Source organism: Amblyomma americanum, chromosome 6 (assembly GCF_052857255.1).
Source record: "Amblyomma americanum isolate KBUSLIRL-KWMA chromosome 6, ASM5285725v1, whole genome shotgun sequence".
Taxonomy (NCBI): domain Eukaryota; kingdom Metazoa; phylum Arthropoda; class Arachnida; order Ixodida; family Ixodidae; genus Amblyomma; species Amblyomma americanum.
The window spans coordinates 134,225,509-134,247,324 of record NC_135502.1 but is presented as its reverse complement, the minus strand read 5'-3'; the positions used below and the strand labels follow the sequence as shown (position 1 = coordinate 134,247,324).

The 21,816-nt window shown below is 50.6% G+C and overlaps 1 protein-coding gene across 1 annotated transcript; it reads right to left on the bottom strand.

Moving 5' to 3' along the window:
• Positions 1 to 19,541: 19,541 nt before the first annotated feature.
• LOC144095517 (uncharacterized) lies at positions 19,542 to 21,533 on the bottom strand. The gene is made up of 2 exons (XM_077629226.1): positions 20,337 to 21,533; positions 19,542 to 19,574 (listed from the first exon to the last, which is right to left on the bottom strand). Exons 1-2 carry the CDS (start codon positions 21,531 to 21,533, stop codon positions 19,542 to 19,544), a joined length of 1,230 nt encoding a protein of 409 aa, XP_077485352.1.
• Positions 21,534 to 21,816: the final 283 nt, after the last annotated feature.

Genomic DNA, 21,816 nt, shown 5'->3' with positions numbered 1-21,816 from the left:
GGACCACAGCTCTCATGGGTTTTGGCGCCACTTATCAGAAGACCAGTCAACTGTTTCCTCTATTATAAGTTCAAGCAAAACTATCAGTCAGCCTGACGACATTGCAAATGAAGTTATTAAGTTTTCCAATTCGTTTTCACAACAGCCTGCTATGCTTCCCTACCGGCATGCACCGTGAAACACCACATGATGAAAATAACCATCAGTGAAGCTGGAATCCTTTCCCTGTTGCAAAATCTGGACACCAAGAACTCACTGGGGAATGATTCCATCTGAAACGCGTTTTCATTACGATACGCTGATTGGGTGTCTAAATATTTGCATATAATTTACGCAATCTCCTTACAAGCACTAGTAATACCTGGTGATTGGGGCTGTGCCAAAATAATTCCCGTACGCAAGTCGGTCTACAAAATTATTTTGAATAACACTCCACCCATATCCTGACAACCACAAACTTAAAGTTAGCATCATCATCATTAGCCTGACTCCACCCACTGCAGGGCAAAGGCCTCTCACATGTTTCTCCAATTAACTATGTCATTTGTCAGCTGCGCCCGTCCTATGCAAGCAAATCTCTTAATCTCATCCGCCTACTTAACCTTCAGTGCTGCCGCCCCCTGCAACGCTCGCCTGCTCTTGGGATGCACTGCATTCCCTCAACGACCACCGGATATCTTGCATTGGCAACACATGCCCTGCCCAAGCCCATTTCATCCTCTTGAATTCGACTAGGATGTCATTGACCCACGTTTATTCCCTGCCCCACTCTACCCGCTTCTTGTCTCTTAACGTTACACCCATCATGTTTCTTTCCATGGCTCGCTGCATTGTCCTTAACTTAAGCTGAACCCTTTTCGGTAGCCTCCTCGTTTCTACCGTGTAGGTAAGTGCCGGTAAGATACAACGCTTGTACAGTTTTCTCTTGAGGGATATTGGTAAACTGCTATTCATTATCTGAGAGAACCTGCTATATGTGCTCCATCCTATTTTATCCTTCGAGTTATTTCCCTCTCATGATAACGGATCAGCAGTCACTAACTGCCCTAAGTAGACGTATCCCCTTAGCACTTCTAGCACCTTGCTACCAATTGTGAACTGCAGTTCTCTTGCTAGACTGTTGAACATTACTTTGGTTTCCTGCATGTTAATTTTTATACCGACCGTTCTGCTCTGCCTTTATAAATCATTGATCATGCTTTGCAATTCTTCTCCTGAGTGACTCAGCAAGGCAATGTCATTAGCGAATCGCAGATTATTTAGGTATACTCAATTAACTCTTATCCAATTAACTCTTATCCCCAATACCTCCTGTAAACAGGCGGTGAATAGCATTGGCGAGATCGGATCTCATTGCTTGACGCACTTCATTATCAGGATTTCACTGCTGACTTTATGGAGGACTACGGTCGCTGTGCAGTTGCTGTATATATCTTCCAGTATTTTGACATAAGGCTCTTCTACCCCCTGACGCCGCAATGCGTGTATGATTTCTAAGGCTTCCGCAGAGTCGAATACTTTCTCGTAATCATTGAAGGCTATATATGGGGGCTCGTTATATTCTGCGCATTTCTCTATAACCTGATTGATAGTGTGAATATGATCTAATGCGGTATATCCTTTACAGAAGCCTGCCGGATTATAGGGTTGATTCAAGTCTAAGGTTAAGCGGACACTATTATTGATTATTTCCGTAGAGCTCCGAGACGGAGTCCATTAAAAAAAGTCGCTTAACATTGAAATCATTTGTGAAGAACCTCATCGAAATAGTCTTCCTTGCAGTCTATACAAATGTTCCAACGCTTCTTGAGGTCTCGGAAACAGTTGGAACACTTCTTTTGGCAGATGTTAGCTCCGTTGTCGTGGCGTTTTGAATGGCCACAACGCTACCCATCCAGCTGCCTTTTAGAGCTCTTTTCACACGGGGAAACAGGAAGAAATTGCATGGGGAAAGGTCAGGCGAGTATGGCGCATAGGGAAGTACAGTGATGCTGTGCTTGGCGAGATATTTTCTCACGCTGAGAGCAATGTGCGGCCTTGCGTTATCGTGGAGAAAGCTCCAATGTCCAGATGCCCATAAGTCAGGGCGACGGCGTCGCAGTGCATCACGCATGTCCTCGAGCACGCGGATATGAAACTCCTGGTTCACCGTTTGCCCTTGTGGGACGAACTCGTTGGGTATGACACCTCTGGCATGAAAAAAAGCTGTCAGCATTGTCTTTGTTTTGATCTTCTGTCGCCGCACCTTTCTCGACGCCGGAAAGGTTGTGGGCCGCCAATCGGCGCTCGGCCTCTTTGTTTTAGGATCCTATTGAAACCACCGTGTTTCGTCTTCAGCAATGATGCTGTTGACGAATGTAGCATCTCTCTCTGCCTAGGAGAGCAAATCAGTGCTCACTGATGCCCGCCATTCCATCTGGTCCTGTGTGAGGAAGTGTGGCACAAGTCAGGCGTTCAGCTTTTGTTTCCCCAATTTCTAACGCAAAATTTGGTGGCATGGTGTCTTACTAATGTCGAGAGCATCTATCTGATAGCACGCGGACTGTAATGATGTGGTCGTTTTGTACGATTTCTCTGATCGGAGAAAAGTTGTTTTCATTCCGAGAGGTTGAAGCCTCCCCTGCTTTGTGTCGTCTTCCAGCAATGTTCTCCCCGAAACGAACATCTTGTGGCATTCAAAAACTCGCGCCCGCAATAATGTCTCGTTGCCGTAAGCGTCACGAACGAGCTTATGCGTCTGCGTGGCTGTCTTGCAAAGCTTCACACAGAATTTTATGATTACACGCTGTTCTAGGTGGACGTCCATTTCTCCATATTCACTCACAGTAGAATGCGCAGACGACTAGTGACAACGTACTTTTCTACATGTAGTGCCCTCAAGCAGCTGCCACAGCAATTAACCTAAATTGCTCAGGATAGCCCGAAAAGATCGCGCTACACATATGCAGCAGCGTTTTTTTCGCAAATAATTTCTATAGAAGAAAATAAATCAGTCTCTAAACTTTCCGAACAAAGGTTTTACATTGTAGGCAATGGAGAGTAACCCGATCGCTCTGTAATTTTTCAAGTCCTTGGCGTCTTCTTTCTTATTAAGATAATATTTGTGTTCTTCCAGGCTTCTGGTACGGTCAAGGTAATAAGTCATTGCGTATACAGGGGGCCTAGTTTTTCTACCACAATATCGCCCTTCGTCCTTCAACAGTTCTGCTTTTACCTGATCCTCACCAGCCGCTTTCCCTTTTGTGTTATTCATAATTGACTGACTAAAAAACCTTATGTTCACAATATGTGAAGGAAATGAGTGCAGCGTTCCTTAAGGGGCCGTTCCTTACAAATCGCTAGGTTGGGTGCTCATTAAATCAGCCCATTGACTTTAGCTGCAGCTCGGGATCGCCCGACCAGGGCCTTTTGGCTCGCCAGGTCAGCGGAGACGAGCAGGGCACCCTGCCATTCCTCGTGGGTAGGGTTGGGGATATGGGGAAGTTGCGGAGTTGACAGGCTTTCTTTATTTCCACCCCTCTCTTATGCACTCCCAACCGATCCTCTTCAGACGCCTACAGAACCGCTCTCTGTCATCCCCTCAGCTGGTATCCCACTATTGTGGCACGTCCCCTGCATGCTCCCTATGCGGTGACCCGCACGTCACACTCTAACACATCCTTTTTGGCTTCCCTGCTGACCCTCCCCCGCAGGGACAGCACGCCATCTCGAGCTGGGAGGACCGGGAGGTCCTGCTGGAGGTCCTGCTCACGTCTGCAGACCCGACATCGCATCTTTCTGCGGTGATCCGGGCTGCTGACGTCATGACCCGACATGAACAACATGATGCAGTGCGGGACCGCGCAGAGGCCCAAGTACCCAGCAGAGTCTAAAACTCACAGCAATGAAGTTTTTTGTCTGTCTGTCCTCTTTCGTTGCTGGCGTGATGAGAGGGAGAGAAAATCATTTTAATGAAAAAGCAGAGTTTAGCCCACGTTTAAAAATCATGCATGCTACTCTGCATGGAGAAGGGAATTTGAGAGGCAAAGACGGAAGCAGAGAAGCGCGAGAAAGGTTAAATTAGAGAAAAAATGCGGGAGAACATAAAATGCGGGCGTTAAATTCCTGCTAAGGGGCATCGGCTTGAAATGATGTGACATATGTGATGATGAGGTGGAAATTATAATAAATGGCCTAAAAATTTAATCTAGAAAAATGCATGAGAGAAATGCTGGATGAAAATTTGGCTTGCCGAGGAGTACAATTTCCTTTAAATATGTAAAAAAGTTTATTGCATGTCTCTACTACCCAGGGCAGGCTAAAGAACCAAAAACGCTTGCTATTGTTAGAGGCAGTGGGGAGAGCTTTCCCATGCACTGCTCATAGTACGCAGTTGTCACAAAGTGGACTGTTCGTTTGACTGAAACGGTATCGCAAGGCGTTTGTAAACGATGCGTTCAGGGGAAATCGGTGATGAAGTGTTTCCAGGTGGGTAGGAATTCTAAGCGGGAGTTTTGGTCTCAGATGTGGGTCGACTGAGAAAAGAAACTCGTAGTGATGGGTCGACAAGCTCTAGAGCCGATGCATTCTTTCTGAAGCCAATCTTTTAGCCTCTTGAAATGTATCAGATTTTGTGAAAGAGGTCCAAATGATTGGCCGATGTTGGTGGCCTTTATAGGCCGCTTCATCTGCATTTTTCATTGGCCAAAATGCCACAGTGTGCTGGTATCAACTGAAATGTTATGCAGTGACCTGCGACAATAGCCAAATAATGTAGGTACCAGATGTCAAGGGAAATGGGTTGATGATTGGTGTTCTTCAGCAGGTTGGACAGTATCTGCAGGGATGCTTTTGAGTCCGTGAAAGTCACCCATCGCCTGGGGGATCGGCGCAGGATATAGGAAACCGCTTCTTTAATGCCGTGAAGTTCAGCTGTCGTAGAGAATGTTTTCCCGTTGTAGCCGGTAAAAAACAAAATAACCCGTTGGGGGCACATAAAGGCCACAGGAAGAGGTTTCTCGAGGAGATGAATCGTCGGCAAAGACGTGAGTAGATGCGTATAATCCTCGGCTAAGTAGGCTAGAGCAGCTTGCAGTAGCGCTGCCTGTGACATGCGGCTCTTTGCATCTACACCTGTAATAAACTTGTTCATCTTTAGAGGCGAAAGTGTGCAGGGAGGAAAAGACAGAGGTTGTAGTTTCTGTAGCTGATTAATAGTGGGGACCGGAGCTGCACAGCTTGGCCAAAGCGAGAGTTGCAGTGAGTTAGGTGAACACTGTGTAGGCAGTGTTTCTTCCCTTGGATGACATGGCGGGGGAGCGTGCGTACACGTTCCTCGGCGGCAATCACATCTAGCGGGAGGTACCCTGCTTGCGCCACTGTTCCTGCTGCACAGGAACCCTTTGGGAGGCCAGCATGACTTCGAGGCTCTTGCTTGTTGGAGATAATCTTTGAAGCACGGGTAGACAGTAGCGCAAGGTTCCTTCAACGTAGGCTTCTTCAAGCAGAACCAATGACGGGCAGTTGCTGCCCCACCGTGTTGCTGCCATGAATATGAAAACTTGCGATCCTGCAATGATAATATCACGAAGTTTTTTTATCTGAGGTGACCATGACAGATTACTGTCTATGACAACGCCTAGGAATCGCTGTGATCGTACATGAGGTAGTGACCGTGCACCTAGGAGTAGCAGATATCGAGCCATCGTTTTTTCTGGCATAAGCCACGGCAACAGTTCTTTTCTGGCGAGAGACGAAGAACTCGGGGGTCCAGACACATCGAGATGTGCGGTAAAGCTCTCTGTAGACGTCGCTGCAGATGCAGACGTGGTCTGCATATATCGTTATGCGCATTCCTCGTGGAAGGGTTCTCGTTAAGTGTATAAGGGTAATATCGAACAGGAGAGGGCTCAGCTCCTCTTCCTGAGGTACGCCCCTCTCCAATACGTGTATGAGTGTAGGGCCATCTGGAGTGTTGATTAAAATTTGTCGTTCTTTCAGATAGTATTGAATTCAATTGTACTTGTGCTGTCTCTCTCATCAACGTTCTGATTACATTGGCTACTGTATAGATTTGTGTAGAATTATTCTGTTACTTTAACCGTCTGTTCCACGTTGCTAATCACATTCCCTCCTTGTCTCTTAATGCATACATCTCGCTTTTACCTACGACTATTTCCTCTTCCCCGCTTTTTGGCTTCCTCCGTTCCTTGTAGTATACTCTATTCTCTCCATATTGTACTTCTTTATGTCGGCTACCTTTCGCTTATTAACTGCTATAGCTCTGATAGTTCTATCTTGCCTGTAGGGTTAGACACCCTCGTGCTTCTCAGTTTCTTAATCAGATCTTTCACCTCCTGAGATATCTTGCCGGCATCCTGTCCAACCGTCCTACCGCCTACTTCTACTGCGCACCCTGTAACGATAGCTGTCAAATTATCCTTCATTGTATGAACATTAAGGTGTCGTCTTCAGTTAATGCCGAATATATGTTCTGCAGCGATATCCTGAATTCCTCTATTTTCCCTCTTACCGCTAACTCGTTAGCGGACTTCCTTTTCACTAGCTTCTTCTGTTCCCCCTTCAAGTCTAAGCTAATTCGAGACCTTACCATCCTGTGGTCGCTACAACGCACCTTTATGATGACTTCCACATCTGAACGATGCCAGGTTGAGCGCATAGTATGAGGTCGATTTCATTTTAGTCTCACCATTGGGGTTCTTAAAGATCCACTTCCTGTTCTCTCGCCTGCGTTGAGGAGCTCGTGTCGTAGTTAAAGCCTGAGTGGGTGTTGTGTGCCGTTGGCGTTCGAACGCGAAACACCAGAGCCTCCAAATAAAACAATATTGTGGAGATACGGGAAACAGAGCCAAAGGTCTTTCCGGCCGCGAGGCGAGCATGCGCTGAGAACGCAACCAAAGCTCTTTGTTTCGAAATTAATAAAAATTGGACCTATTGAATGCGTTGTGTTCTTTGACATTGTGAAGCGTCTTTGTCTGCTGGTGCGTACATGGGTAATTGTATGAAATTTTGAGACGGGACCAGATATGATCTGTGGAGCGCAGCGCCATCTACGTTGTAGAGAAAAAGGTAAATGCATATAGCTTGCTTTGAGGTATGATAGGTGGTATTATGACCGCGTTCGGTTGAAATTGAAACGGAGAAAAAATGAATATTTTTAGGGAACGGAAATGGCACAGTATCTGTCTCACATATAGGCTGACACCTGAACCCCGCCGTAAGGGGAGAGATAAAGGATGGAGTGAAAGAAGAATGGAAGAAACAGGTGCCATTATGAAGGGCTCCGGAATAATTTCGACCACCTGGGGATATTTAACGTGCACTGACATCGCACTGCACACGGGCGCCTTACCGTTTTTTAAATCGAAAGCTTTACTGGCCGCAAATTTGCGATTTCGCTGTGGCGGTGCTTCGAGAAGCCACTTGAAGTCAGACCGCCTGCTTCGCCGCTGATATTTTTCGTTCTCTCTCTCTAGTCACTACTGCGCATGCGCCACTAGTAGCACTGAGCCACAGGCGTTGCGCCGCTGCGCAGCGCCGCGCCTTTCCTCAAAATCCAACCTTCAATTTTCAGTTTTCTCTTTCGTTTTTCCTTGCCTCTATTCCTACCTTTACTGCGCGGCTCGGGTGTCCGCCGAGATATGTGATACGGTTACTGTGCCATTTTCTTTCGTTAAAAAAACAAAACAAGTGAGCCGACGACGTTCATATTCATTAGCGTTGAAAACGTTTGCCAAGGCCGTTCATTTTGGCGAAAGGAAAGGCGCTCAACGAGCTCCGTGGGTCAGTGGAGACTTCAATCTCGCTTTCTTGTACCTGGCGTTGGTGTCCGACTGCACAAGCCTGCTTTGATTGCCTTCCGCACACTGGATAGACAGTGCGCCATCTCTGCCACCCCAGGAGGTGGCATGCAGTTAATGGTTGATCGCGAGAGATTGATCAAAAAATGAACGCTGCGGCCTAGCCATTGTTGCAGCGCCGCATGTCAGCTACAAAGCTGTCAGCACTAATGCATTCAGGTCCCATCTCTCGCACCACCGCCACGTGTATAAAAGCACGAATGAGGCGTCTGCATATCCAGGGAGCCAGTTATGTGCCCTTCCTTTGCTCAAAGCCAACGCCGTCTAGAACATTGCCAATGCCAACGTCAATAAACACTGTGAACGCCCATATCTCTCGCTGTGTATATCGTGGATCAGCTGAGCTGATCCGCATTAATTTTCCTCCATAAAATCGCAGGCACCGCGGTCGGGTTCGAACCCGGGAAGTCCGGATCAGCTGCCGAGCGCCCTGATCACTGAGCCACCGCGGCGGGGCAATTGAAAATGCAACTTTCAATTTTCAGTTTTCTCTGTCTTCTTCCCTCCCTTCTTTTTTCCTTCTTTACGGCGCGGTACGTTGTCCACCGAGATATATGAGATGGTTACTGTGCCTTGCGCGCTCGCCGCGTCGTCTGGCATAAAATCACACCGCTTCGCCTCGCCGCCGTTTGGTATGACGTCACAGCGCGTTCCTCGCCATTGCGCTCGCCGCCGCTCGCTTCGCCAGCTGCGTCGCATGCCTGATAACATGTCCGAGGAATGAAAAAAATAGCTCGCGTGTGCCGCAACCACAGTTGTGTCGTCTTTAATGAGACAGCAACATAGCTAGACAACCAGACTAACCTGGACTTGCAATCAAGATTAACGAAGGCTAGCATGCTATGCCTTAGCTTTTGCTACGTATATCCTTTCATAGCCGAGCTGAGCCACTGCCAATTTTATCTCTCTCTCGCTCCCTAGTGACTACGGCGCATGCGCCAGTAGTAGCACTGAGCCACAAGTGTTTCGCCGCTGCGCAGCGCAGCGCCTTTCCTCAAAATTCAACTTTCAATTTTAAGTTTTCTCTTTCCTCTTTTCAGTACTCTTTCATCCCTTCCTTTACGGCGCGTTTCGCGTGTCCACCGAAATATGTGAGACGGTTACTGTGCTATTTCCTCTCCTCGAAAACCAAACCAAACAAGTGAGCTGACGGCGTTCATAGAGTTCATTGGCGTTGAGAACTTTACAAAGACTGTTCATTTTCACGAAAAGAAAGGCGCACAACCGGCTCCGTTTGACAGTGGAGACGTCAATCTCGCTTTCACTTTTGAAGCGAAAAGCTTCACTACGCTAGTCAACACCGCGCTTCGCGCGAGCCGGCGTATGTCGGAACACGAGTGACGTCACGCACGGCGCAGATGGCCTCCGCCGACTCCGTCGCCTGTTTCTCTTTCGCTCCCTATCCACTACTGCGCATGAGCCACTAGTTGCACCGAGGCACAGGTGTTCCGTAGTTGCGCAGCCCAGCACCTTTCCTCAAAATCCAAATTTAAATTTTCAGTTTTCTCTTTCCTCTTTTCCTCAAATCGCTGCTGCAGCGTATGCGCTCGCACCCGCGCTCACGAATGGGCGCGGCGCTGCTCGAGTATGAGCAATTGACCCAAGGCCCACCCCCCTACGGCTCCTGCGCGCCCTGGCCTGCTGCCTCGGAGGTACAGCAAGAGATCGTCGGCATCGCGGGAAAGCGGAGCACACCCCTCTGCGCTGTGCAGCAGCTGGCCAGAGCCGTCATACACGAGGAGCTCCAGGACCATCTCCTCGTGTACACCGACGGCTCAGTGGCCCGCGACAGCTGCTCCCTTGCTGCGGCGGCCACCATCCCCGCCCTGCGACTGCACAGCCAGCAACACGCAACCTTCCTGGGCTCCTCCACCACGGCGGAGTTGATGGGGATCCGGCTCGGGCTGGACCTGCTGCTCACCCTCGGCCCTCCGCCGCCCAGGAGTGCTCTGCTGTGCGACTCCCGCCCCGTCCTCAGCCGCCTGCAAGCTAACGGCCGCGGTACCCCACTAGTGCGGGAAATTCGCTCGCGCATCGAGCGCCTCGCGCAGAGAGGTTGTGCCGTGCGTGCACAGTGGGTGCCCGGTCACTGCGGCATCGCCGGCAACGAAGAAGCTGACGACCTCGCGACCGCTGCACACCAACTACCTGGCAGCGATCTGCCCCTTGCGCTGGAGGACGTGCGTGCGGCCATTCACGACCATCTCCGAAAGCAGCACCCCGACCCACGCATCGCGGGAGGTGAGCGCATCGACAGTGTCACCGGCTGTCGCGCACTTACACGGTCGCAACGTGCAATGATCCTCCGCGCGCGCATTGGCTGCGTGTGGCCCGGGGATCGACGGGTGCGTCACGGAATCGCGACGAGTGATGTGTGTGACGGATGCGGTGCAGTGGAAACACTAGAACATCTGCTCCTTCGCTGCTCCGCGTTCGCCGATGCTCGTCGCGATATGCTCGCGGCCTATAGGGCGCAGGGCATACTACCAGACTCCATCAAGACGCTATTGTGGCCGCAGGGCAGTGCGCGCACTCGTAAGCGAACTTTGGTGAGCCTCTGTGCATTCCTCGAACACACGGGCTTGACGTCCCGTCTGTTCTCCGTCAGGTAGTTACACGCAGTGACCGAACGCTCCGCGAGTTCTACCTTGAACGATTAATAACTGGACGCCCCACTCCAGTTGTAACCTACACAGTGCTGTGCGCGTGTGTGATTTAATTCCTCTTAAATGAACTAATCACGCGCACAACCTGGACACATTACTTATTGTGTAAATAGTTTGTACATATTACTTCTCCCCCTGTCCTCTATTCCTGTCCCCTCACCTCTTTCATTTCATTTATCCATTCTGCCTGCTGTCCTTTATTTCCGCTGCCCCAGCTCAGGTGCTTCAGTATCGATGGCAGATGCCGGGGCTAGCAAAAATCTTTTCCTTCCTTTTTACTATTATTTGTAATAAAACCACTACCACGACCACCTTTTCCTCAATCCTTTATCCCTTCCTTTACGGCGCTAATAATAATAATAATTGGTTTTGGGGGTAATGAAATGGCGCAGTATCTGCCTCATATATCATTGGACACCTGAACCACGCCGTAAGGGAAGGGAAAAATGAGGGACTGAAAGAAGAAAGGAAGAAAGAGGAGCCGTAGTGGAGGGCTCCGGAATAATTTCGGTCACCTGGGGACCTTTAACGTGCACTGACATCGCACAGCACACGGGCACCTTAGCGTTTTTCCTCCATAAAAACGCAGCCGCCGCGGTCGGGTTCGGACCCAGCTCATAAGCCGAGAGCCCTATACACTGAACCACCGCGGCCGCCGCCGACCCCGTCGCCTGTTTCTCTCTCGCTCCCTGGCTACTACTGCGCATGCGCCACTAGTTGCACCGAGCAAAAGGTGCTCCGCCGTTGCGCAGCCCTGCGCCTTTCCTCAACATCCAAATTTCAATTTTCAGTTTTCTCTTCGCTCTTTCCCTCCCTCCTTTGTCTCTTCCTTTACGGCGCGGTTCGGGATTCCACCCAGATATGTGAGACGGTTACTGTGCCATTGCCTTTCCTCAAAAACAAACAAAACAAGTGAGCCGACGGCGTTCATAGAGTTCATCGGCATTGACAACTTTGCAAAGACCATTCATTTTTACGAAAGGAAAGGCGCACAACAGCTCCGTGGGTCAGTGGAGACCTCAATCTCGCTTTCGATTTGTATATCCTGCCCCAGGTGGTCGAAATTATTCCGGAGCCCTCCACTACGGCACCTCTTCTTCCTTTCTTCTTTCACTCCCTCCTTCATCCCTTCCTTTACGGCGCGGTTCAGGTGTCCAACGATATATGAGACAGATACTGCGCCATTTCCTTTCCCAAAAACCAATTATTATTATTATTATTTGTATATCCTTGATTAGCTGGGCTAGCGCACATTTTTTCCCTCTTTTTGCTTTCACGCCAAACTTTCTTGCTTCTCTCAAGGCTTCGTTGAGGTGTCCACTAGCATTTGAGAGAGCTACTGCGCCTTTCCTTTCCTCTAAAATCACAATTAAAACGTAGGCACACAAGGGCCAAATAATATAGCAGTGTCACTGCAACCCACTCATGTTTCCTTCGGATGGTGGTGAAGTTGAAAACTTTTGAAGCGAAGAGTTTCATTACGCCAGCCTTTCGAGCTGACACCAGTGCTGCAAGTGTGGCTAAACCGTCGTCATCTGTTCAGATGGCGCTGTTGTTGCAACGCGCGTCCTTTCAATGCTCTCACAAATCTCAACGGTCCTATTGTCTCCACGTGTCAGGGATTGTGGCGCAGATTGAGCCAGTGGGCAGACACGGGAACTTTCCATTTCATTCTTCTTTCAATCGCAAAAACAACAGCTGACTGCCAGACACCTGGAGCGCTGTTGTTTCTAAAGCAAGCTGTTTAACAAATACAACATTGCCTACTACTGCGTGGGTGTCAGTATGGCTGTCTATGGAAACCGCCACTCGCGCGACCAAAAATGTAGCAAGGGAGATGCAGCTTTCCGCTTTCGGCCAGGGTTAACCGCAGCTAAACCACCAGCAATTTTTTATTCAATGAAGGTCGTTTGCAGGCCAAAAATGGCCCTTTACATAGGTGGAGTCCTTAGTCCGGTATCCTGCAGGACGGGGCGGCCACTCGCACGCATTCGACTAGAACCATTTGAGTCTCCAGCAGCGAGCATTTGAGCAGGGCTGCCTCCCATGCCTCTCGGGAAGCGTTTCAGGGAAGGGAAGGATGAATCTGAGAGGCCCAAACGATGTGTAATTTACAAGACACTACCCCACATTGAGGGCAGCGCCCATCAATATAGGGGTCAAAATGTTTTGCTATTGCCGGGCACAAAAAAAATGTTGGTCTGCAGGCGCCTGAGAGACTGCTCATCGGCTTTACTCAGGCGCTTAGCAGTAACTAGGAAAAGCCGATGCCGTTCGCAATAGAATTCCAGAATTTTCCTGAACCGCAGAAGCGGCTGCTATTCTCTGATTCGGAGTAGCCTGGATGAAGTGCCCAATGGGCACGCGCTCGGGCGGCCGCGTCCGCAGCCTCCTTACCTCTAAGGCCCTGATAATAATAATAAAACCGCCGCGGTGTCTCAGTGGTCAGGGCGCTCGGCTACAGATCCGGAGTTCCTGGTTTCGAACCCGACTTCGGCGGCTGTTTTTATGGAGGTAAAACGCTAAGGCACTCGTGTGCTGCGCGTTGTCAGTGCACGTTAAAGGTCCCCAGGTGGTCCGAATTATTCCGGAGCCCTCCACTACGGCACCTCTTTCTTCCTTTCTTCTTTCACTCCCTCCTTTATCTCTTCCCTCGAGTCCAAACTATGCGTTTGGGTAAAGGGTGCGATTGCTTACTACCAGCTTTAGAATACCATAGGCTAAACGACAAACCTCGCCGAGTGATCTGTCCAACGGCCAAGGTGTCGCGCCGAACGGGCGTTGGCGTTCCGCGGACTCCCTGGCCACGCTGCAAGACGATGTCCCGTGCCACTCTTAAAGGGGAAGGTTAACGTTGTTGTTAGCCTCACAAGGCGAAGCTTAAGCATCCTCCAATTTTTCACTTCATCCTTCCTAACCTGTTTTTTACTTCCTAACCTGCATGCAAGCGAAACGCAAAGGCACCCGTGTGCTGTGCGATGTTAGTGCACGTTAAAAATACCCAAGTGTTCGGATTTTTTTCCCGAGCCATCCACTACAGCACCTCTTCCTTTCTTCTTTCAGTCCCTCTTTTATCCATTCATTTACGGTGCCGTTCAGGTGTCGCCGTGATGCGAGAGAGATACGGCATCATATGCTTTCCCCCAAAACAAATTTAGAATTTACAATTCACCCGCCGTGATGGCTCAGTGGTCAGGGCGCTCGACAACTGATCCGGAGTTCCCGGGTTCGAACCCGACCGCGGCGGCTGCGTTTTTATTGAGGAAAAACGCTGAGGCGCCCGTGTGCTGTGCGATGTCAGTGCACGTTAAAGATCCCCAGGTGGTCGAAATTATTCCGGAGCCCTCCACTACAGCACCTCTCTCTTCCTTTCTTCTTTCACTCCCTCCTTTATCCCTTCCCTTACGGCGCGGTTCAGGTGTCCAACGATATATGAGACAGATACTGCGCCATTTCCTTTCCCGCCCCCCAAAAAAACCAATTTACAATTCCTAACCTGCTTCGCGCTGCGGTTGACGGGTCCACTGAGAAGAGAGACAGGCTTTTCTCATAAATCATATTTCCACGTGACTGCAAGATGAATGTGTGTCCGGAACCATGGTGTCAGACATTAACCCTGCTTCATATGCCCTTGCGCGGATGTTCACTGAATGTGAGACTTTGCTTAATCCTCCTTTGCAGGTTGCTGCGTAAGTAAATTTACTGCTCGCCGTTTTAGCAAGGCAAGATTTTTTTGCCGGTGTTTTTGAAACAATCGGATACAAAAGCAGTGCTCCGAAGCGTGTTTCATGGAATATCCACCGCCTGCAGCAGCATAGCGCTTTGCCTTTAATATCAATACCAGCTTTCATGTTGCGGCTTCACCAATGGCCTTAAAAAATTCATAGCCGATGATCATTAATTTTACGCCGAATTTTGGGTTGCTAATGCGATTATGAAATGTCTTACGCCGAAAGTACGTAGTTTCGCGGCGTCCAAACCCCCCTAAGTATCATGTGGCGTTTGTGGCCTTCACGGTGCAGCAATATGTTTTGCCGCGACTTGGTTTGGGGTCCGTGGTGGCGTGAACAGATCAGCTTTGCTGGACACTGCACGGGAGCATTATGTTATCGCCACAGCCGATCTCACTTCATTATGTTGATCCTAACCTCAGACTTAGTAGCACATGCGCCCGGCGGCGTACACTTTTCGAATAAAAAAAAATACTCACGGAGGGGGATTGGTCGGGGTTAAACTGCTATGCACATAGTCGACTTCATCAACTTCGATCCGCGGTGCGAATTTATGAGATCAGCTTAACCTCGATGTGAGCTCAACCTTAGTCTAACATCTACGCTATACGTGCCCACGACCCAGCAAAGCAAAACCACGCGCCAACCATTGTAAACGTATGCTTTCGCACGTGTACTGTTTTTTATGCATATATCATGCTCTCTGTACTCCAAGAATGCTTTATAAACCCCCTGCATGGGCCTCTAAAGGGCGTTCAGTATTTTTAAATAAAAATATATTAAAGAATTGTGGCCAAAACACTCGATTTGTAGCGAATAATAATAATTATAATTGGTTTTTTGGGGAAAGGAAATGGCGCAGTATCTGTCTCATATATCTTTGCACACCTCAACCGCGCCGTAAGGGAAGGGATAAAGGGGGGAGTGAAAGAAGAAAGGAAGAATAGGTGCCGTAGTGGAGGGCACCGGAATAATTTCGACCACCTGGGGATCTTTAACGTGCACTGACATCGCACAGCACACGGGCGCCTTAGCGTTTTTCCTCCATAAAAACGCAGCCGCCGCGGCTGCGTTTTTATGGAGGAAAAACGCTAAGGCTTGGAACGCATTTTCAAATTATTGAGCACTGACTTCGCACGTTGTGACTAGGTGAAAGTTTCGATCAGCTACCTAACAAGTAATTTAATTACACAACGCTAAGATATTCTCAATCCTCTCGTATCAAGAAACTTGTAAAATGGTCTCTGTGGATGTTCTTTCAGCTCGTTCCAGACGTTAACTAAGTGGTGGCATAGTGTGAACTAGCTACATCTCTGAGATCAGATATTGCTTACAGGCCTGGGTGCCTGTACATTTAGACTGCGCACGCTCTCTGCTACGCACAGTGTGACGAACGGCAGAAAATTTCTGCTTAAAAATGAACCATTAGTAACCGGGTTCGAAACCGACCGCGGCGGTCACGTTTCGATGGACGCGACACTCAAAAGGCTCCCGTGTGCTGTGCGATGAAAGTGCACGGTTAAGATCCCCAAGTGGTCGAAATTAATCAAACTGGCCAGACCCTAAAAGCATAAAATAGAAATAATAATCAGAAAAGGGATCAAAACAGCACTAGGTCTTCCTTTGAACACATCCACGGTAAAACTTCTAAGGCTAGGTGTCTCCAACACTCTGCATGAGCTCATAGAAGACGCCACGGTGTCGCAGCATCAAAGGATTTTAACGTTTTTTTTAAAATTATGGCTAACACAAACCAAAGCAAACAAGACATCTTAGACATATGGCAATGAAACTTCAGGGGCTGTGGCAAGAAACAAGGCCTCATCAAACAATTCATTCACTCGCAACTGACACAGCCCGAAGTTATAGAACTTCAAGAAACGGGCGCGACAGCCACTCATACGGGATACACATGCTACGAAAACCACATGACGGGAAAGACAGCGATCTTAGTGAGCATGGCAGTCATAGCCATCAATCACGACAGCATAGCCGACACTGACATAGAGCATGTGGTAGTAGAGATTATATTGAAAAAAAGGAAAGGGGAAGTGTATTCATCGTCCACGTGTATGTCCCGTCGAAGCAAAGAAAAGCTAAATTATTGAACTTTTTATGGTGCCCACAAACAAGCTAAAAACATTACGCTAATCATCTTGGGAGTCTTCAACGCCATCGACAAGAGCTCGGCGTACCAAAAAGCCAACATTAAAGGCAAAACAGTAGCCGAGGTTGCGGGTAACTCCAACTGCAGTCTACTCACCGACCCAGCAACCTCTACCAGGGTTGGAAAGAGCGTCAGAATGGACACCTGCGTCAACCTCACATTCGTCAAAGGAGTGAGTGAGTGAAAACCTTTATTTCAGGGAGGAAGCTTGAGGTAGCCGGAGCAACCTCGCAATCTCTAGGTGGGCTCCTCATTACAGGAGCCCATTGGCGACCGCCGCGACTCGGGCTCGGTGGACCAGGGCCTTCTGGCTTGCTAGGTCCGAGCAGCCGAGCAGGGCTGCCTCCCAGTCCTCCCGGGTGGGGTTGAGTTTGGGGGCGAGGTTCGGGGTTGACCGGCATGCCCACACCATGTGAAAGATGTCCGAAGACGTCTCCGCACAGTGTGGGCATTCTCCTGTACAGGCAGGATCAAAGTGTTTTAAAACTGCCGGGCACAGCAGCGTTTTGGTGTAAAGGCGGAGGAGTGTGCGTTCCTCCACCTTTGTGAGGCCCTTACAAGGCTTGTGATAAATTGCATGGCCGATTTAGAATAATTCAGTAATTTCTCGAAAAGTGAGGGCCGGATTGGGTTCGGGATCCGTATCCAAAGGGTCTGAAGGCGTTGCCCGGAGAGTGAGCGCGCGGGCGGCGGCGTCTGCCGTTTCATTGCCTTCGAGGCCCATATGAGCTGGAGCCCATACAATCGTTCGAGACGCGGGGGCCCCGAGGTAGTTACTGTTTTGAAGGATGCGATGCGCAAAGAAAGGAATGTATGTACCCCTGTTTAATATTTCTGCAGGCCCCTCTAGAGTCGGTGACGATCACTCGCGACTCCTGGTCTGCGGCGGCTAACGCGATGGCAACTTCCGCTTGTGTTGTCTTGAGCTCGGAACGTTAGGCCATTCACCACGATTTTTTGGTGGACGACTGCGGCCGTGTACCACCCCCCATGGTGAGGGCCTGCGGCGTCCACGTAGAAGATGCCATGTTTGCTCCCATAGTGACGGGCCAGTGCCTCCGCCCGCGCAAGGCGCCTGCCACTGTGGTCGTCACGTGTCATGTTGGCCGGAAGAGGGCGTACGTGCAGGGCGTATCTCCAGATTTCAGGAATGCGTACGCGCTCTTCCGTAAGTGTTGGGTGGTAGATGTGTAGTCGGGCTAATAGGCGGCGACCCGACGGCATTTTTGAAAGCCTTGTGTATTGATTTGTCAAGTGCGCCTCCCGGAGCTCCGCGAATGTGTTAACCATCCCCAGGCCCATGAGACGCTGGTTGGATGTAGTGATCGGGAGATCGAGGGTACGCTTGTACATCTTTCTGAGAATCACTTCGAGGGCGTTCTCATCAAACTTGCGCAGGTGGAGGTAAGGAGTCGAGTAGAGGACTCGACTGGTCACGAATGCATGCGCCAGCCGCAAAGCGTCTCTGCACCGTAACCCCCCGCGTTTGTTGGAAACCCGACGGACCATCCGGCCCACCTGGTCCCCTACCTTGCGTAGTTTTGCTAGTGTGGTATCAGCCCGTCGATGTTTGTGGATAAGGAGACCAAGTACTCTAATCTCATCGTGTTCGGGTATCGGGCCGCTGGCCAGAGATAGTTCCATTTTGGTGGCGCACTGAAGCGACGGGCGAATGTGCACAAATTCGGATTTGGACAGTGAGCACTGAAGGCCGCAGCAGCAGGCGTAAGCGTCCACGATCTCCGCCGCGTGCTGCAGGTTGGCCTCAATGTCTCTAACCGATTCGTGTTTGGCCCAGATGGTTATGTCGTCGGCGTACAGCGCGTGCTGGATGCCTTCGACCTTCGCCTGCTGAGCCGGGAGTTTCATCATGGCCAGATTGAAAAGTAATGGCGAGAGGACCGCACCCTGTGGGGTTCCTCTCGTTCCCAGTTTATATGGGCTGTGTTCTTCGTCTTGTATTCGGATGAAACTTTGTCGATCCGAGAGAAATTGCTTGATGTTTTGAAACGTGTTATGTCCACAGTTCGTTTGGGAGAGATGTTGCAGGATGATTTCGTGTGTGACATTGTCGAAAGCCGCCTTCAAGTCAAGGGCGAGTACTGCCTTATCGTTGAAGGGATATTCGACAGGGTTGAGAGTTTCTCGGTCGAGTTGAAGCAGAACATCTTGAGCGGACCTCTGCGAGCGGAAACCGAACATGGTGTCTGCGAATGTATGTTCATTTTCCAGAAACCCAGACAGCCCATCCCGCACCATGGTCTCCATCAGCTTTCCCGCGCAAGACGTGAGGGATATGGGGCGGAGGTTGTCTGTGTTTATGGCTTTCCCGGCTGTCGGAATGAAAGTTACCAGGGCGGTCTTCCAGTCAATTGGTAGAGGTGCCTCACCAAGCCAGATCGAGTTGATGAAAGCGAGGAGGGTTTCGTAGGCGGGACCGGGAAGATTAGCAAGCATTTTCATAGTTATCTTGTCCCTGCCCGGTGCCGTTCCTCGTTTCATTTTAGCTAGGGCCGCCTTGAGGTCATGCAACTGGAACAGTTGATCCAGATTCGCGTTCTCTGAACCTGCATACGAGAACGCGGGTCCTCCGGGGTCCTGCTTAGTGCAAAGATACTGGTCGCGCAGTTTGCATGCTTATTTTGATGTATTTCCATCGAAGCTATGAATAGCTCGTTGGAGATGTTTTTGTGTCTCGGTGCGGGTTTGAGTCGGGTCAATTAGGGCGCGGAAAAGGCGCCACGTGCTCCGGCTCGACATTTGTCTGGCCGCCGTGTTGCAGCGGTCCACCCAGTTCGAGTCGGCGAGTTGGGCCGCGTACTCTGCCGCTCGCTGGGTGAGCTCGGCGATACGAATTTTGAGCTTTCTGTTACGTTTTTGGCGGCGCCATCTGCGGACGAGGCTGTGCCGCGCCTCGCAGAGGTGCAGAAGGTGGTTGTCCACCTCCGGAGTCGCCTCCGAGAGCTGAATTTGTGTTTCCACCGAACGAAGGTGTGTAACCAATCCTTGTGCCCACGCGTGGTAGCCTTGTTCGTGTATAGACGCCGAATTGATGTAGTTTTGCCGGACCTTTTTCCAGTCTGGAAGCCGAGCTTGTGCGTGGGGTCTTGCCAATGGTTTAGTCCTTATGGTGGTATTGATAGGGGTCCTGCTGAAAGGGGATGTAATTTGTGAGGGTGACGCCACTCCCTGGCTCCTGGAGGGCAACCACCGCGGGAAGAGAATCGAAAGTTGAAAGGTAAAGTCGGAGATCCGCCCTCTTTGCGCGAGAACGGAAGCCCCGACAGTTCCACTGGACAATTTGGACGGGGGTGGCCGAATTGGTTCTTGGGGAGCGCCTGATCTTAGGGCTGCTCGCCATGGTCATTTATATTGAGGAGGGGCTGTACTGACACTGCTACGGAGCCAACACTCGCAGGAAGGGGGGTATCCTCCATACCAGAGAGTGAGCAGTTGTCGTCGTCGGCTACCTCGGGGGTGCGTCTAGAAGTTTTGTGAGGGCGGCCAGGTAAGGGATCGCCGGGCCTGCGCGAGGATCGCAAGGAATTCGCAATTTGTTGGGCAATCATCGCGGGGATTGTCTCTTGCAATTTGGAGATGGCGTTTACCATCACTGAAATTTGATTTTCTATAGCGGCGAATCGGGCCTCTGTGGCCCCGAGGCGGGCCTCGAATGCGGCTTCCAAACTTGTTAGCGCCTTCGGTACCACGAGCTCACTCTCCATTACCTCAGCCCCGGGAGGCGAGGGGGGAGAAGAAGAATGGTTGATTTTAGATTCCAATTCGTTAATTTTCTTTAGCAGCATCTCATTTTGGGCCCTGAGTGCTGCTATTTGATCTTGCTCGGCGCTATGCGCCCTTGGAAAGGGAATGGAAAGGGGGAGAGAGAAGCAGCCCCACCCGAACCGCTCACCTGGTGGCCATTTTTGACTGCGTTGACCCAGGCCCTGGTATCACCGCGCGTTTCTGTCGACTGTTTCGCCAGTCCGCCGTGTGGTGGCGACACCTTGAATGGTTGTTTTGCAGCACCTCCGGTAGGTGGGGTCTCGGTGTTGGAGATTTCCTGGCCATGCTGATCGCCGGGAGGCCCAAGATAGCGGCTTTTCTGCTTGGACGCCGTTTTTTTCTTTTTCGTCTTGGGGGTGCGGAATTTTGCTGCACAGTCACGAGAGTTGGTGGCATGGGAGCCACCGCACAGAGAACACCGGGGAACACAGTTGTGAGGAGCCCGCACCCCCTCCACTAGCGGAGCTTGGAATCCGCAGAGTCCACAGGTGTTCGATCGCTGGTTTGGACACGCATCAGCGCGATGCCCGACGACCCCACACTGGCCGCACGCCGGGGTAGTTTTGCAGTAGTTTCTCACAGAGACGACCATGTTGTCATAATGTACGTAACGGGGCTTCTCCTTACCCGCGAAAGTGATGCGTGCTTTGTTGGATGTCCCGAACTTCCGGATTTCCAGGATGGTGCCGGCGCGCCAGCACACTCGGTCTTTAAGAGTTTCCGTGGTGTCCGAGTTACGGACCACAATCACGCCGTGGCACATGTTGCCGCCGTCTTGTCTTAGGTAACCCCGAAGCGGGATCGACCCATTGTCGGAATTTACTGCGAAGTCCCCAATAAGCTGGTCGGCCGCCTCGATGTCCGGGGTATGCACAATGATGAGGTTTTGCTCTCGTGAGGGTAGAACGGAGATGGCGCGGGCCCGTTTCAACCCGAGGTACGCTGAAATGGCAGTGCCGTAGCCGGTTTCTGTGAACGCCTCGTGAAGAGAAACGCTTTCTCTGGGCTTTATAACTATGACGTAGTCTTCAGGTGTCGGTTTGGGCATTGGACGCGGCTTCCACTTCGAGAACGAGTTGTCCTTGCTTCCCGTGGCGCGCGTCGCGGGAGCGTTCACGTTTCCGACCGACGAACCGGCGGCAGGGGCGGCGCCGAACGCCGCCATCTGGGCTTTATCTTGGGAGCGGCGTGCAGCCGCTTGAAGCAAAGCTTGACTCCGAATTTTGGGAGTAACCGTCGAATTTGAATCTCCGGTGGTGGGCACTGAGGTCCACAACATCGCCTCAGGGTCGTAGCCGCGCACTTCTTGCGCGGAAGTCGCCATCTTGTCCTCGGAGGGCCAAATCCACCAGGCCAGGCGTTGGCGACGCCGTTAGGCTTAACGACGGCGCCGACGTGGTCGGTCGAAAAACGGGCGTAAATTTAGAGAAAATCGGCCTACCTGGACGAATTTGGAGTCCAGGTGTTCCGCTTCGTTTTCCGGCTCGTTTGACGCCAGGTTTGCCGGGGTAGAATGATTTGGGACGTGGCCCCAGCCGAAAATCAGCGGAGCCGAAGAGACACACGTCTGCTCACGTCGCGCGCTCGCAGCGCCCCCCTCGTCAAAG